We start from the raw sequence: 18,564 nt of genomic DNA on the forward strand, positions 1-18,564 counted from the left end.
TAAGGAAAATATCCTCAAATAAAGAAAATATCCTCAAATAAGGTAAATATCCTCAAATAAAGAAAATATCCTCAAATAAAGAAAATATCCTCAAATAAGGTAAATATCCTCAAATAAAGAAAATATCCTCAAATAAAGAAAATATCCTCAAATAAAGAAAATATCCTCAAATAAGGTAAATATCCTCAAATAAGGTAAATATCCTCAAATAAAGAAAATATCCTCAAATAAAGAAAATATCCTCAAATAAAGAAAATATCCTCAAATAAGGAAAATATCCTCAAATAAAGAAAATATCCTCAAATAAAGAAAATATCCTCAAATAAAGAAAATATCCTCAAATAAGGAAAATATCCTCAAATAAAGAAAATATCCTCAAATAAGGTAAATATCCTGAAATAAGTTAAATATCCTCAGAAATAAATGTAATCGGTAACCTCTGAGTCCTTCCTCGATCACATGGTGCCCAGATGGAGTTAAGGTTCCAGGAACTTTGTCTTTCCGTTAACAGTCAGGTTCTTACATGAAAGTACGTTTATTTTCATGTTTCTTTGTAGAATCAATTCCAGTTTAATTGAATTAGAAAGCAAAGCAACAGAAACGCTGTACTGACATTAATGTTGCTCATGCGCACACGGTCCTCTCTCCGTCCAACTTCCGGTCCCTCCGTGTCACATGACCAGAGCTCCGCTGCCATTGATGCTGTTCAGCTGCAGATAGCTGAAGCACATCGAGCGACGTCATCTTCCTCAGGCTCTCTTCACTTCATCCAACGATGGCAACGCTGGTGGCGAACCGGGCGATGGACGTGAACGGCTTGGCGGCCGCCGCGAGGACCCACACGCAGGCGGTGACCAGGAACTACATCTCCCAACCCAGGCTGAGTACGTCTGGGCTAGCTGCGAGCTACCGGGAGCTACCGGGGGCTACCGGGGGCTACCGGGGGCTAACGGGGGCTAACGGGAGCTAACGGGAGCTACCGGGGCTAACGGGAGCTAACGGGGGCTACCGGGAGCTACCGGGGGCTAACGGGAGCTACCGGGGCTACCGGGAGGTTGTTTTATATTTGTTTTATTTTTATATTTACACGTTCAACCTGAGCCAGCTGCTGGTGATGACGTGTGATGACGTGATTACTGCAGTCAGCTGACGGCTGAACGAGCTGCGCTGTAAACGGGCTTTGATTTGTTCGACGTGTTGAGATTGAAACATTCATCAATCATTAATCATCAATCATCAATCATCAATCATTAATCTTGTTCAGAGTTCCCTCATCCCGTTAGTGTTGAGTATTAAATAGTCGCGTGACAGTTGAAGCATGTTGAGGCCGAGCTGATGACAGACGGATGATCTGTCATGTGACTCGGTCACATGACAGATCATCCGTCTGTCATGTGACCGAGTCACATGAGCGCTGCAGCCTGCTGGGCTGTGACGTCAGAAGTTTTTTATTTGGTGATTTATAGCTGCAGTTGTTTGTAAATTATACTAATGGGAAAAAAATACACATTTAAAACATCTGGACCGTTTACTGACACGACCAGAGGACATCTGGACCGTTTACTGACACGACCAGAGGACATCTGGACCGTGTGGGTTTACTGACACGACCAGAGGACATCTGGACCGTTTACTGACACGACCAGAGGACATCTGGACCGTTTACTGACACGACCAGAGGACATCTGGACCGTTTACTGACACGACCAGAGGACATCTGGACCGTGTGGGTTTACTGACACGACCAGAGGACATCTGGACCGTGTGGGTTTACTGACACGACCAGAGGACATCTGGACCGTGTGGGTTTACCGACACGACCAGAGGACATCTGGACCGTTTACTGACACGACCAGAGGACATCTGGACCGTTTACTGACACAACCAGAGGACATCTGGACCGTTTACTGACACGACCAGAGGACATCTGGACCGTTTACTGACACGACCAGAGGACATCTGGACCGTGTGGGTTTACTGACACGACCAGAGGACATCTGGACCGTGTGGGTTTACTGACATGACCAGAGGACATCTGGACCGTGTGGGTTTACTGACACGACCAGAGGACATCTGGACCGTTTACTGACACAACCAGAGGACATCTGGACCGTTTACTGACACAACCAGAGGACATCTGGACCGTTTACTGACACGACCAGAGGACATCTGGACCGTGTGGGTTTACTGACACGACCAGAGGACATCTGGACCGTGTGGGTTTACTGACACGACCAGAGGACATCTGGACCGTTTACTGACACGACCAGAGGACATCTGGACCGTGTGGGTTTACCGACACGACCAGAGGACATCTGGACCGTTTACTGACACAACCAGAGGACATCTGGACCGTTTACTGACACAACCAGAGGACATCTGGACCGTTTACTGACACAACCAGAGGACATCTGGACCGTTTACTGACACGACCAGAGGACATCTGGACCGTGTGGGTTTACTGACACGACCAGAGGACATCTGGACCGTGTGGGTTTCTGCTCTCATGTTGTTCACAGATGCTGAAACAGTTTTCTGTCCCCATGGTTACCGTCCATCCAGGATATAGTGTGACTTATCTGTGCTGAACTGAATAACTGTAGTTTGGTTGTTGTGCTTTAAGGGTGTCGGTGTTACATTTGAAGTTGAACCATAATACTTCAAAGACAATGTTCTTATTTTTAGATCAAATTGTTTTTCTCTTAATTCTGAAAGTGGATTTTTTTTTCTGTTTCAGTTATAAAAAAATAGAAAAAGAAAATCATTTATATTTTGGAGATAAAGGAATGGAAAGTGATCCTCCAAATTATGTATTTGTTAAATGCCACCAATTAACTGTTTTTTTTTTTACTTTATCAGAACTTCTAACAATTATTTGATTAAATGTTTTGGTAAATAAAATGCCACAAAAACAGTGGAATTACAATTTCACAAATGTCAAGTCACATTCATCCCAAAGATATTACATCTATCTAATCTAATAGGCGGTAGAAACTGAAACAGGTGGATTATTGTAAGTTGCTGGAGAAAATAACAAAGAATTGCTCATCAGAAGTGTTGCTGATGAGTTTATTGTTTATTGGTTGGTTGATCCGTTCTCGACGTGCATCCAGAGAACATTTTGAACTTGAATCGGGTAAAGATGCAGCTGCTGTTGGTCAACGCAGCCTCAAACACTCAACTGGCTTTTTATGTGCAAACTGCAAGTTTGTAGCGTTTGAGGTCTATTTTCATCTATTTATATAAATTATTTCCTTTTGAATATCGAACTTGACTCAATAAATGGGATGTTGTCTCAGAGTTTTTTCAGTCTGCAGTTTGAACCGAACATTTTAGCATCAAAGCTGGAGTTCAATCAACCTTGACACTTGATTAATTCAGAGAATCGCATGGGTTAGGATTATTTCTCAGGTTTAGATGAGTGTGCTGCTTTGAGAATAGTTGAACATTATTCTATAAAGGAAGCGTGTAAATACGGCTCCATTGCTGAGGCTTGAAGGAGGATTTTCTCTGGTCTAATTCAGCCGAGTGAGCTGTGATGAGTTCTTCTGTCGGAGGCGCCTCCTGCTCGTTGGCTGACTTCAGGACCGATTCACCGGCGGGAGTTTCTCAGGTGTCGGCGCTGCTCGGCTCGGTGTGACGACCGGGATGACGCTGTTGGATGCTGCCTGACGATGGAGCCAGGAAGGTGGTGCTTTTTCCTTTCTGCAAGTGTCAGAGAGGTAAATGTGGACTAAAAGCCTCTCGACAAACTGGAAGGAAATGACTTAATGGAGGCGTCTGGGAGCCGAGCAGATAGAGTGCAACGTGATGAAACCCTAAAAACATCCAACCATCTTGTTTCTGAAATATCCTAATTTTGTCGTAGCTTCATTTTGTTTTGGAGCAGCTCTCCTTTTTTCTCTCATCAAACTCATTACCGACCAGCAGCCGTCCACTCTGACGGCGAGGCGGTGATTTACAGAGCGATGGCGGTCGGAACAACTCGGGGAACTTTGGATGTGCTGCATTTAAACATGATGCCGCCTTTTTGTTTGGCCATCATGTTGAATGTGCTGCTTCTCTATGAAAGAGGCGTTACCGTGGCGAAGACATCCTGTTCCTGTTTCAGTTTCCTCTTCTGTGATTCACACTTTGTGCCAAACGATATGCCGAGTCAGCAAAAACATCTTTAAGGGTTTTCTATGGGACACGCTGGTTTCCTCTTCACTGATCTGTGCTCCGATTTGATACGTGATCATCTCATATCAGCTCTGTCGAGCCAGAGGTGTTTCTACTCTGAGCACCGATCAATCATCTTCCTCTTTCAATCACACTTTCTTTGAAAAAGGAACAAAACACGTACTTTCAGTGCTCCAGACTACGAGTTTGCCGCACCAACTGCAGACTGGACACGCAAACGTAACCGGACGGGTTTTCTTTGTGGGATTTGTTTTCATAGACCGGATTGGACGCCGTGAGACGCTTCTCCAGCCGGTCTTGCCGTCCTCGTTGGGTTGCAGCTCTCGGCGGTCACATATTGAGTGTAGCTGTCATTAACTTGAGCAACGGGCAACGCTGCTCCCCGTCGATGTCCCGTAAGACATCGATGTCCCGTAAGACATCGATAGATCTGGAGCAACAAATCGTCCTCCTCCATGTCAGGACTCTAATTTACAGACACCGTTAGTCGTTCTGCACTTAACGGAAACAATCGCAGCAAGTGAATGCATCACCTGCCAACATATCTGCCGGCTTTTAATATTCTACCCAGAAGTCATTGTGTTTGTGTGCCCTCTGCACTCGGTAACACACTCGGTAACACACTCGGTAACACACTCGGTAACACACTCGGTAACACACTCGGTAACACACCACGAACCCCCGGAGGGTTAGTTTCTTAAGAGGCCGTCTGTCCAGCAGCAGGAAGGACGGACGTGATGGAAACCTCCTTTTCCACCACGTCGCCAAGATGGCGGCTGATCAGTGAAAAGAGTCCAGAGTTCTTATTGATGCATGTTGTCGTACTTCAGAGGCAACGCACTGAAAACTGTTACTATGACAACGCACAACGCAACACAACGCACAACACAACACAACGCAACGCACAACACAACACAACACAACGCACAACACAACACAACGCAACGCACAACGCAACGCAACACAACACACAACACAACACAACGCACAACACAACGCAACACAACACAACACAACACACAACACAACGCAACGCAACACACAACACAACGCAACGCAACACACAACACAACGCAACACGCAACACAACGCAACACAACGCACAACACAACGCAACGCACAACACAACGCAACGCAACACACAACACAACGCAACGCAACACACAACACAACGCAACGCAACACACAACACAACGCAACGCAACACACAACACAACGCAACACACAACACAACACAACGCAACACACAACACAACGCAACGCAACACACAACACAACGCAACGCAACACACAACACAACGCAACACGCAACACAACGCAACACAACGCACAACACAACACAACGCAACGCGCAACGCAACGCAACGCAACACACAACACAACGCAACGCAACACACAACACAACGCAACGCAACACACAACACAACGCAACACACAACACAACGCAACACACAACACAACGCAACGCAACACACAACACAACGCAACGCAACACACAACACAACGCAACGCAACACACAACACAACGCAACACACAACACAACGCAACGCAACACACAACACAACGCAACACACAACACAACGCAACGCAACACACAACACAACGCAACGCAACACACAACACAACACACAACACAACGCAACGCAACACACAACACAACGCAACGCAACACACAACACAACGCAACGCAACACACAACACAACGCAACGCAACACACAACACAACGCAACACACAACACAACACAACGCAACACGCAACACAACACAACACAACACACAACACAACGCAACACACAACACAACGCAACGCAACACACAACACAACGCAACGCAACACACAACACAACGCAACGCAACACACAACGCAACACACAACACAACGCAACGCAACACACAACACAACGCAACGCAACACACAACACAACGCAACACACAACACAACGCAACGCAACACACAACACAACGCAACGCAACACACAACACAACGCAACGCAACACACAACGCAACGCAACACACAACACAACGCAACACACAACACAACACAACGCAACACGCAACACAACACAACACAACACACAACACAACGCAACACACAACACAACGCAACACAACACGCAACACAACACAACGCAACACACAACACAACGCAACGCAACACACAACACAACACAACACAACGCAACACACAACACAACGCAACACAACGCAACACGCAACACAACACAACACAACACACAACACAACGCAACACACAACACAACGCAACACAACACGCAACACAACACAACGCAACACACAACACAACGCAACGCAACGCACAACACAACACAACACAACGCAACACACAACACAACACAACGCAACACGCAACACAACACAACACAACACACAACACAACGCAACACACAACACAACGCAACACAACACGCAACACAACACAACGCAACACACAACACAACGCAACGCAACACACAACACAACACAACACAACGCAACACACAACACAACACAACACAACGCAACACGCAACACAACACAACACAACACACAACACAACGCAACACACAACACAACGCAACACAACACGCAACACAACACAACGCAACACACAACACAACGCAACGCAACACACAACACAACACAACACAACGCAACACACAACACAACGCAACGCAACACACAACACAACGCAACGCAACACACAACGCAACGCAACACACAACACAACGCAACACACAACACAACACAACGCAACACGCAACACAACACAACACAACACACAACACAACGCAACACACAACACAACGCAACACAACACGCAACACAACACAACGCAACACACAACACAACGCAACACAACACACAACACAACGCAACGCAACACACAACACAACGCAACGCAACACACAACACAACGCAACGCAACACACAACACAACGCAACACACAACACAACACAACGCAACACGCAACACAACACAACACAACACACAACACAACGCAACACACAACACAACGCAACGCAACACACAACACAACGCAACGCAACACACAACACAACGCAACGCAACACACAACGCAACACACAACACAACGCAACGCAACACACAACACAACGCAACGCAACACACAACACAACGCAACACACAACACAACGCAACGCAACGCACAACACAACACAACGCAACGCACAACACAACGCAACACACAACACAACGCAACACAACGCACAACGCAACACGCAACACAACGCAGCACAACGCAACACGCAACACAACACAACGCAACACACAACACAACGCAACACAACGCACAACACAACGCAACACACAACGCAACACAACGCACAACACAACGCAACACGCAACACAACGCAACACAACGCACAACGCAACACGCAACACAACACAACGCAACGCAACACACAACACAACGCAACACACAACACAACGCAACACAACGCACAACACAACGCAACACGCAACACAACACAACGCAACACACAACACAACGCAACGCAACACACAACGCAACGCAACACACAACGCAACACGCAACACAACACAACGCAACGCAACACACAGCACAACGCAACGCAACACACAACACAACGCAACACAACGCACAACACAACGCAACACACAACACAACACGCAACACAACACAACGCAATGCAACACGCAACACAACGCAACGCAACACGCAACACAACGCAACGCAACACACAACACAACGCAACACACAACACAACGCAACACACAACACAACGCAACGCAACACGCAACACAACACAACGCAACACACAACACAACGCAACACGCAACACAACACAACGCAACACACAACACAACGCAATGCAACACGCAACACAACGCAACACACAACGCAACGCAACACAACGCAACGCAACGCACAACACAACGCAACGCAACACAACGCAACACACAACGCAACGCAACACAACACACAACACAACGCAACACACAACACAACGCAACGCACAACACAACGCAACACAACGCAACACACAACACAACGCAACGCAACACAACACACAACACAACGCAACACACAACACAACGCAACACAACGCAACGCACAACGCAACACGCAACACAACGCAACACGCAACACAACACAACGCAACGCAACACGCAACACAACACAACGCAACGCAACACGCAACACAACGCAACGCAACACAACGCAACGCACAACACAACGCAACACACAACACAACGCAACGCAACGCACAACACAACGCAACACACAACACAACGCAACGCAACACGCAACACAACGCAACGCACAACACAACGCAACACACAACACAACACAACGCAATGCAACACGCAACAACACGCAACACAACGCAACTCACAACATAACGCAACGCAACACACAACGCAACACACAACACAACACAACGCAACGCAACGCACAACACAACGCAACGCAACACGCAACACAACACGCAACGCAACACGCAACGCAACACGCAATGCAACACGCAACACACAACACACAACACAACACAACACAACCCACAACATAACACGCAACGCAACCCACAACACGCAATGCAACACAACACTCAATGCAACACACGCCACGCAACACGTAACAAAACACGCAACGCAACACACAACACAACACGCAATGCAACACACAACACAACACGCAATGCAACACTCAACACGCAACGCAACACGCAATGCAATACTCAACACAACACGCCACACCACACGCAAGACACAGCACGCCACGCAACACAACACGCAACGCAACACTCAACGCAACACGCAACGCAACACGCAACACAACACGCAACACACCACACCACCCAACCGTCGTCAACACGCCACGCAACACAACACACAACATGCAAAACACAACGCAACGTGCCACGCAACGCAACACTCAACACAAAACGCAACACGCAACGCAACACGCAACACAACATGCAACGCAACACGCAACGCAACCCTCAACACAACACGCAATGCAACACTCAACACAACGCAACACGAAATGCCACGCAACGCAACCCAACGCAACACAACACGCAATGCAACACACAACACATGCCACGCAACATGCAACACAACACAACACGCAGCGCAACACGCAACGCAGCACGCACAACACAACACGCCACACCACACGCAAGACACAACACGCCACACAACACACAACATGCAAAACACAACGCAACGTGCAACGCAACACTCAACGCAACACGCAATGCAACACACGCAACGCAACGCAACACGCAACGCAACCCTCAACACAACACGCAACGCAACACTCAACACAACACGCAATGCAACACTCAACGCAACACGCAACGCAACACGCAACGCAGCACGCACAACACAACACGCCACACCACACGCAAGACACAACACGCCACGCAACACAACACGCAACATGCAAAACACAACGCAACGTGCAACACAACATGCAACGCAAAACGCAACGCAACGCAACACAACACACAACGCAACACAACACATGCCATGCAACGCAACGCAACATGCAACACACCACCCCACCGTCATCATCACGCAACGCAACACGCAATGCAACACAACACACAACATGCAAAACACAACGCAACGTGCAACGCAACGCAAAATGCAACGCAACACGCAACGCAACACGCAACACAACACATGCCACGCAACACGCAACGCAACATGCAACACACCACACCACCCCACCGTCATCAACACGCAACACAACACACAACCCCACCGTCATCAACACGCAACACAACACACAACCCCACCGTCATCAACACGCAACACAACACACAACCCCCCACCCCCCACACTTCTGTTAGTATTTGTACAAACAATTATGTCCAATTCAAGACTTTTTTGGAACGAGATAATAAAAATGTTCTCTTGTCTTTAAAAAGCTCCAAACTGAGTTCTGCACTCTGTTCCACCTTCAGTAAGTTGCAGTGACGCGGTTGTTCTTTGTGTGAATGAGTCGCTGAGGTTGAACATCCGTCGTGTGTTTGCTTCGTCTGGCCAGTTGAGAAACATCCGCCGGTCTATAAGCTCGCCGTGTTGAGGCCTTTTTTTTTTTCTTTCTTTTTGCTGCCTTATTGACTCGACGGAGCTCGAAGAGAAGCTGCTTTGAAAAGCCTCTCCAAGACAGAGCAGGAAAATAAACAAATAAAGAGATTTCTCATCAGACCAAGTCTTTTCTTTTAAGAGGCCTTTGTCTCTCTCATGTCAAATGCGACAAAAGCTATTAGCCCACGAAATGGCTTGTCTTTGTTTTAGTGGTGCATTCTGTCATTTAGTGCTATGAAAAGACATGGAGCAAGGCACTATACTTCTTTGTGAAGATTTAATTATTGGTAATAATGTAGTCACGATAAACAAATGTCTCATCTGTCAGTATGAAAGTAATTTCTATAAAATCCATGTTTTTTGCAACAGTGCTATAATCCACATTCTAATGAAGCGTAACCAGCTAACTTGTCAGTGGAAAAAAGACGCCGTGGGCGTTTGCCATTCTTCTCATGAAAGAACATTAAAATGTAGAATAAGGATTTGACACCATTCCTCTGTTGCATGAACAGAAAGCAGCTGATGGACAGACTGGTTCCTCTGACCACTTCTGAAGAGCAGCAGACGGACTTCATCTTAACAGCTGGAGGGTCATTTTAGAGAAGTAATATTGTATTGTTTCATAGAAGAAATTCCCCATTCAGTTACTTCCCTCAAACCTCAGACTATATCAGTCCTGTGACCTTGTGTCTGTCTGCTGATTTTAAAGCAGTGTGTTATAATGAAATCCGAGCATGAGCCGTGTTCTCCATCGGCCTTGTGTCTCATTGCTTCTCACACTCATTGCTCCTTACGCTAAAATTGTTATTCTGTCATGATCCTCATCATTTAAACGTTGACTTTTAGTTTCTTGGTTTTAGGCATCACTCATACTGTGTTTAAATGCAGATGACCTCATGATATCATATTTTTTACTTTTGCAGTTTCTGACTCCACAGAGTGAAGTTTGATTGCAGCACATGAAAACTAACTTAACCAAGCAGTTGTCTCATATTTTAACGTGGCCTTGGAATAGCTGTGCAATAATGATGTCATAAAATGCTCAATAACATAAATTTGTGAACAACATTTGTGATCAATAAATGTTCATAAAAGTCCTTAAATTGAGGAAGTTAATGTAAATTGTGTGAAAGCTTATAATTTCTTACGTGGTAATGAAATCCTAATTGAAGCTTTGTGAAGTGATATGTTTCCCTGCAGTTCACCGTAGGGGGTCTCGGCTGAGTGAAGGGCAGTAAACTGTTGCGTGGTCGAAGCCAATGCTTCCAAAGCCCTCCGCCACCATGTAATGAACCTGTTGTGTTCACCAGGTGTTTCTGTGTTCACAGCGTTTTTCCTCTATTTTACTACCCGCTAGCAAAAAGGCCCACCGACCAGAGGCCTCCGTCCGTCCCCAGATCTGCTCGCGGTTCGAGCCTGATTACGTTTCCAATCAGAGCAGTGAGGTGGGGAGTCCTCGTCACACCGAGGACCTGCGTCCCTGCAGGGTTAAACGCCGGTCTGGTTTTGATGGGCTGTCACAACCACGAGCACAACTGACAACATGTCAAAGCACAGCTTGGCTGGCGATTGGTTGGAAGAGGTGTGTCAACCGCAGCGGTTGTTTATGATTCTCAAAAGCTTTTATTTATTCTGAAAGTTGTCTGCCATTTGTTAACAAAACATCCAACTTGGCCTTCATCTGTTTGGTTCATTTTAGTTGCATAGATTTTTTTTTTTCTAATCTTGAAAGCACAAAGCACTTTCTGCAAGTTATAAAGAAAAAACAGGTTTTTGTGCTGTTGTATTCAAAAATGTAGCTTTTGTTTTTTTTCCTGTCACAAATAAAAAAGGTGTAAAACAGAACAAATTGGCCTGTTCAACATGTCTTGGAATATAATGGTTGCTGCTAATGTCACACCTTTTTTTAAATCTTATTTTTTCTGACCTGGTCTTTATTTGTTTGGTCTGAACTACTCCAGTATCATTTAACCTGGAAGGGGTGTGATGATAACAATGGATGAGACATAATATGCAGAGAATACATTGTTCTGGCTTTTTAGATGATTTCCAGTTGACGAAGAGAAAGAGCAAAAGTTTTTGCTGACACAGGCTGATTAGGTTATCAAAATGAAAGAAGAGAATCTATTCAGAAAAAAAAGTCACTTTTAGAATTCAAAGAACAAAGTGAGAATATTTCACGATATGGATTTATGACCAATTTCTGTCCGTGTCGGCTTCATGTTTCAAAGTTTTGCCTTTATATTCTTCTCACCAGCTATTTCTGCTGCGCTGGAAGTACCAAGCTTCAAATCTTTACCCTTCAAGCGCCTCTAGAAGACGAGCTGTAATGGAGACCAACTCTGGTTGCCTGGTGATATTAACGCAGAGCAGATGAAGCTTATGTTGGTGTTGGTACAATCAGTGGTATTGACAACTCAAGTTGTTCTGCCTCTGAGATCTTCCAGTACTTCTCTTGGTCCTGGTAGTCCTGTAGGTTCACTGAAGATCTTGTGCCTCGCCTACTTTTAACTTCCAACAATCATCCCTCCGTCAGCCTCACAGAGAAGACCATTTAAAATTCACAATTTTATTAAAAAGGTGAACAAAATTCAACTATAATTGCTATTTAAATGTAAATGTTCATTCTATAAGAGCAACAAACTTGACTAACAGTGGAAGTCGTTGGTCTTGTCCAGTTCAGCTGTACTATTGACTTCAGAGTGAACCAAGCTGATCAATAGCTGCAAATAACCATCACAGCTGGGGAGCAGCGTAGGCTCGACCTTTCTTTAGATAAATGCCAAATTGCAAATAAAGTTCATATTGTTTGCCAGCCTGGTAGGAGGTGCTTGCTGCCTACCGTTCATCACACCTCCTCAGGAGCCTCGTCAACACTGCTGCCATCTTCATATGAAATGACTCTCAGCTGTTACTCCTTATGTTTGAAGCCCTACACCGTCCACCTTTACAACCGTCCCCTCAGAGTACCGGCTGGTTTCCGTTAGATCTCCTCGATGGCTGAACTTCCTACCTGAGGAAGCGTTCTTTGAAATCACTCCTCGAAACCTACTTTTATAGGCTGGAGACCGGAGACGTCCTTTCTGAACCACGTCTTTGTGTTTGCAGCCGTTTGTGCTGTTGCTCACATACTTGTGTTGCGTCAGCAAGTCTCTCCGGCCTCAGTGTGTTTATGAAGACCCGTGTGTGTGTGTCCCTGTGTGTGTGTCCCTGTCTGTGTGTGTCCCTGTGTGTGTGTGTCCCTGTGTGTGTGTCCCCGTGTGTGTGTGTGTGTCCCAGTGTGTGTGTGTCTGTGTGTGTGTCCCTGTGTGTGTGTCCCCGTGTGTCCCTGTGTGTCCCCGTGTGAGGCTGCTGCTATGTTTTCATCAATTAGCGTTGTCCCCATGTGTCCATGTCCAGAGGGACTGTGGGAATCCCTTGAAGTCGAGGCTAAGACGTGATTGTGAGGCTTTGTAGAACTCATTTATTGTCAGAATGATGATGCACCCCCATCTCCATCCCAGCTCCTCCTCCTCCTCCTCCTCCTTCTCCTCCTTCTCGTCCTCCTCCTCGTCCTCCTCCTCCTCCCCCCTCCTCCCCCCTCCTCCTCCCCCTCCTCCTCCTCCTCCTTCTCGTCCTCCTCCTCCTCCCCCTCCTCCTCCCCTCCAGTTCCCCCCACTTTGAGCTGGGAAATTGAATTGTGTTGGAATGCTCTGTGCCTCTTTTCTCTGCACTTGAATGGGCTCTTTAGTATTTCACACCAAGGTGTCCTTCAGGGTGCGAGGTCAGGCTACCAAAACAGCTTCTAGTGGAGGATTAGGACCAATTAACATCTTTGTACACAAAGGGCTCTGGCAGCTGAACAGCCTGCAGGGTGACCCACACTGCTGTTGCATGCCAAGCCAGGGGACCGCTGCACTTGAGCTGAAGTAGCAAAAGAGGGGTGGAGAAAGTTTTCCAAACCTAATGGGAAATGTTGCTACTTCACACCTCATGAACGTATAGGCTATTGAGCAGTCGTTACCTTGTGAAATGAGATAGCAAACCACTTTTTTTTAATCATAACAGTTATGCGTGGGAGGGAACTTTGAACTGTCCTGTGTTTTCTCCCTCATATACTCCTATATAGGCCCGGTCAGACCTCCGGCCTCTCTTCGACTACTCTTTCTAAAATTAGACGCCCTTCAGACTTTGTGTCGCATTGTTTTAAGCCATGAATCTTAAAAACACTTGAAGGAGGTAGAAATGGATGATGTTGCACTGGGTATATACGGCTCTTTAAATGTACGCTCACCCAAAACACAAATTCAACACATTTGTTTTTTCTCCCATTTCTCTGGTGCAGAAGTAAAACATCTACGACTTGGTTGGTTGGCGCCGCGGTCGTGGCAGCCTGTTGCAGCAGCTCCCCCTCGGGATGCTGCTGTAGCGAAAGAATTTCCCCTCTGGGATTAATAGAGTACAATAAAAATACAAAATAAAAATACAAAATTAAATTATGGTCACAAAAGGTTCATTTTTCTTAAACTTTGTTCACAAATTTGTGATAATCTGTATTGGTGGGTACTTGTCCTTTGCCCAAATGATCCAGCCACCTGAGTGTTTTTAACGGTGTGATTATGGCGCCGGTGTGCCTTGGACTGGTCCAAAGGAAAGGTCGGTGAGATGGAGGAGGGTTCGCCCTGAATAACGGACGGAGAAGAGCGCTCGCATGCCGACAGCGTTGGTCTGACGCTCCACCAGCCCAGCTGGTCACTACATCCCTGACCGTGGACAGGGTGCATTTAGAAGCCACAAAGCTGTTGGCATCAACAACCGTTGACTCACTAGTCGAGAAGAAACTTTGCAAGTTCAGCATCAAACTGTTTTCTGTTACTTGCCAACAGCAGTTGCAGACACAAGATGTATTTTATTTCACGTAGGACAAACATCCTCTTTAAATCTGTTACTGAAAATGTAAATGAGTAAAAATAATTCCATCACAGAAATAGTTGGATATTTCCTTTCATCTTTTATGCTTGTACATTCATCATCTCTTTGGTTTCCTGTGTTGCTGTGTTTGAATGTCCCTGAAGGTGACGTTATATTTATCAAATAAAGCTTGACGGTCACAGTGAACGAGCAAAGCCGGGGTTTCTAGAAACGTTTTAAAATGACACGTCCCTTCTCTGGCCACCGTCACCATGTATCTACCATTTAAGATGCAGGAGACTTATGGATTGCTAAGAGCTTCCTGTATAATTATGGAGCCCAATTTTCCCCACACCGTTATTATCATCACCCTTCAGGAAATAGCCATATGTATCTCTTTTCAGGCCGGTGGGCAATTTCTAGGCTAAGTGTACCTATTAAGTCCTTTTATTAAAATGGGCAATCTGCCATTTATAAAAGGGGGAAAGGATCATAAACATAATGTTTTGAAAATTTGATGGAATTTTTATTAAAAGCATTATTTATTTATTTAGCAAATGGCATTATTGGGGCTGGGGAGCTGTCTCAGGTTTAAGTATGAAGATGCCAATCATTCCAGTAATAATCTATAATAATTCTTGGAGTAGTTTTGAAAGCAATGTCCATGTCTTCCTTCGCAGAAGAAAGAAATGCGGTTTAGATTTGTACTTTGTAAGATGCTCTCCAAGCGTATGAATTCATCACACCGTCATGTGTTGGTTCAGTTTGATCTGCATTTGTACCATCATGTGTTTCTACTATTTGAGCATTAAATCGCTCGGTACAGAAATGTAAGGGTTCGTTTTTGGAGTCTCAATAGTTTGGCAAAACTGGACTCATCTGCATTGTGTGAGTGGAGAGATTTTCATATTGAACAAACATAAAACCCCGTCGAAGCAAAAGCGACTTGACTCCTGAACTTTACAGCTCCATTAAAGTTGGAGTGGTAAAAAGTTCCAGCTCGTTGTTTTCAGGGGTGTTTTTCTAAAAAAGTCTTATTTAGGTGACACGATGCTCCCTAAAGAATCTCTTTATTATCGCTTGTCTCTTTTATCATTTTTACTCTTTTCCATGTCCAGCGGGCCGATAGGACCGGCAGGACATCTGAGGCCGACTCAGACCGGAGACGTCCTTTCTGAACCACGTCTTTGTGTTTTCAGCCGTTTGTGCTGTTGCTCACATACTTGTGTTGCGTCAGCAAGTCTCTCCGGCCTCAGTGTGTTTATGAAGACTGTTGTTCTGGACAGACTGCACACCCGATCTGGAATATATAATGCTTGAATACAAGTTCTTCCATATAAAGGAAGCGAGGGAATCTCAGCTCGCACAGGAAGTTTTATCATGAACATGTTGAAATGGTTCTTCTGCTCACTTTTTAAAAAGGTTTAAACTGCTCCTCTGCAACTGATAGTAGAGATCCTTGGCTGGCTGTAGATCATTACATGGGATCATATTTGAAAATGGACTGTGTTGAGCTTTACTTTTCTTTCCCATGCAAATAATTGTAACAATGCATTCACACTGCTGCAGCTTGAATGGAGGATGTTGATCAGAGCCGTAGCGTGTTGATCTCGGTGGTTCTACGAGCAGGAACGCAGCCGCAGGGATATATTTGTAAAAGCAGATTTTGAAGTGCACAGATTGGAAAAGATTGATTCGAGCTGTGTTTAGTGGACTGTTACAACATCGTACATTAGGTGGGACACAAACTTGCTTCCTGCCTCTTGTTGGCAAATGAGGATTGCAAAGGTTTATTCATAACCCCCCCCCCCCCCCCCCCCCACCGCACGCACACACACACACACACACACACACACACACACACACACACACACACACACACACACACACACACACACACACACACACACACATGAGACACAGCCTGTCTGACCAATAGAGGGTGAAATGCAGGTGTGTCTGGGAAATGGCTGCAATACTGTAGCGCATTGACAGGTTATTTTGTTGGCCCGACCTAATTAGTGGATAGTGGATGCACCCTGCTAAGCTTTAGTGCTTTATGTTCGTAGCAGTCTGCTCTAATTTCCTCGTGCCTTTGATATCAGCCTCAAGATTGATGGTTCGTGCATAAAGAGGAACACCAGACCATGATAGAAAACCTCGTGGAAACAATGCTGCCACCTTCACCCCCCCCCACCCCCCTCCATGTCCTTGCATTTTACCCCCCAGGTCTGCAGATGTGTGGTGGGGGGGAGGGGTGTGTGTGTGTGTGTGTGTGTGTGTGTGTGTGTGTGTGTGTGTGTGTCATTGGAAACTCAATGTAAATAGACTTGAATGTCAGCAGACGTTCCTGCTTCATCCAGAGAACAGGTTGAGACGGCGCTGCTCCTCTGTTGCTCTCTACAGAGAATAAATTCCAATAATCCATCCCTGCTTTGCTGCTGTTTCTGAGTCTGAAGTAGATCTGCTGTTGGATCGCTTGAAAAAGGAGGAAACTTTAAGGAGGAAACTTTCTTTGGTGTAGCTGTTGAAACTTAAACTTAAAGCTGTTTGCATCCCGGCTGGTGAAAGTTACTGTGGGTGCATATGGTGTGTAATATCAAATATAAGCACAATATTCATTGTTTAGTTATTGTGTCTTATGTTGTTATTCACTATTTTTATCTTGAGTGCTTTTGATACCTACAAAGTTCAGTTTAACATGTAATCCGGTGCTGCCCTAACAGTTTATTATCTTCTGCCAGCAGAATGGGGGTCAATCTCTTGTTATTCCATTGAGCGATGTGTTTGAGATCAGAGCTGTCACACACATGCTATTCAGAAACACAGCCTCTGATTGGTGGACAAGCCAATTAAGTTTCACATGCAACAGAATGATTGTCTATTCTATATATAGTCTGTATTGTTCAGCCAACACGCAATCATTCACAGTTGAAACCACACTGTTACTGATTGTTATAGCTATATACACCACCTTCTGCACTTTATTTATCTTTCTTTGTTTTTATTGAAATGTTCAAAAACAGATGGTTTTACCAAAAATAAATATCTCTTCATATCGCAAAGAATTCATTAATTTGATTGCTTCACTCTCAAAAGTTAGAAAGGAAGGCACACTGGGAAGTAGTGGGATATGTCATGTTGGAGGGGTATTTGGGGCAAAGGAAGGGGCACCTAATCGCAATTATGTTAAACTGCATCTTACTGATACTTGCAAAAATGTTTGCTGAAGAAACATAGAAGGCTGCAGGAGGAACGAAGGGCTTCTAACTTTCATGGGAGCAACAATACTCTTGGGTGGAAACGGCAGCTGTGATATGTTTTATACAGTTTGCGGGCAATTCCCTGCAAAACATCCTGTTAAAAGACAGCCTGAAGGAGCAACCTCTGGAAACACACTCACA

At 45.4% G+C, this 18,564-nt stretch overlaps 1 protein-coding gene across 1 annotated transcript in view; it reads left to right on the top strand.

Moving 5' to 3' along the window:
* The first annotated feature begins 671 nt into the window (after positions 1-671).
* The window catches only part of atp6v1ba (ATPase, H+ transporting, lysosomal, V1 subunit B, member a), a 53,609-nt gene continuing 35,716 nt past the window's right edge, over positions 672-18,564 (top strand). Inside the window, exon 1 of the mRNA XM_069174644.1 lies at positions 672-884. Within this exon, the coding sequence (XP_069030745.1) occupies positions 776-884 (109 nt within the window). The 5' untranslated portion in view covers positions 672-775. The remainder of the gene's footprint in view (positions 885-18,564) is intronic.

This window comes from Embiotoca jacksoni, unplaced genomic scaffold (genome assembly GCF_022577435.1).
Source record: "Embiotoca jacksoni isolate LCO1_2020_lvr unplaced genomic scaffold, fEmbJac1.0.p SCAF_60, whole genome shotgun sequence".
Classification (NCBI taxonomy): domain Eukaryota; kingdom Metazoa; phylum Chordata; class Actinopteri; family Embiotocidae; genus Embiotoca; species Embiotoca jacksoni.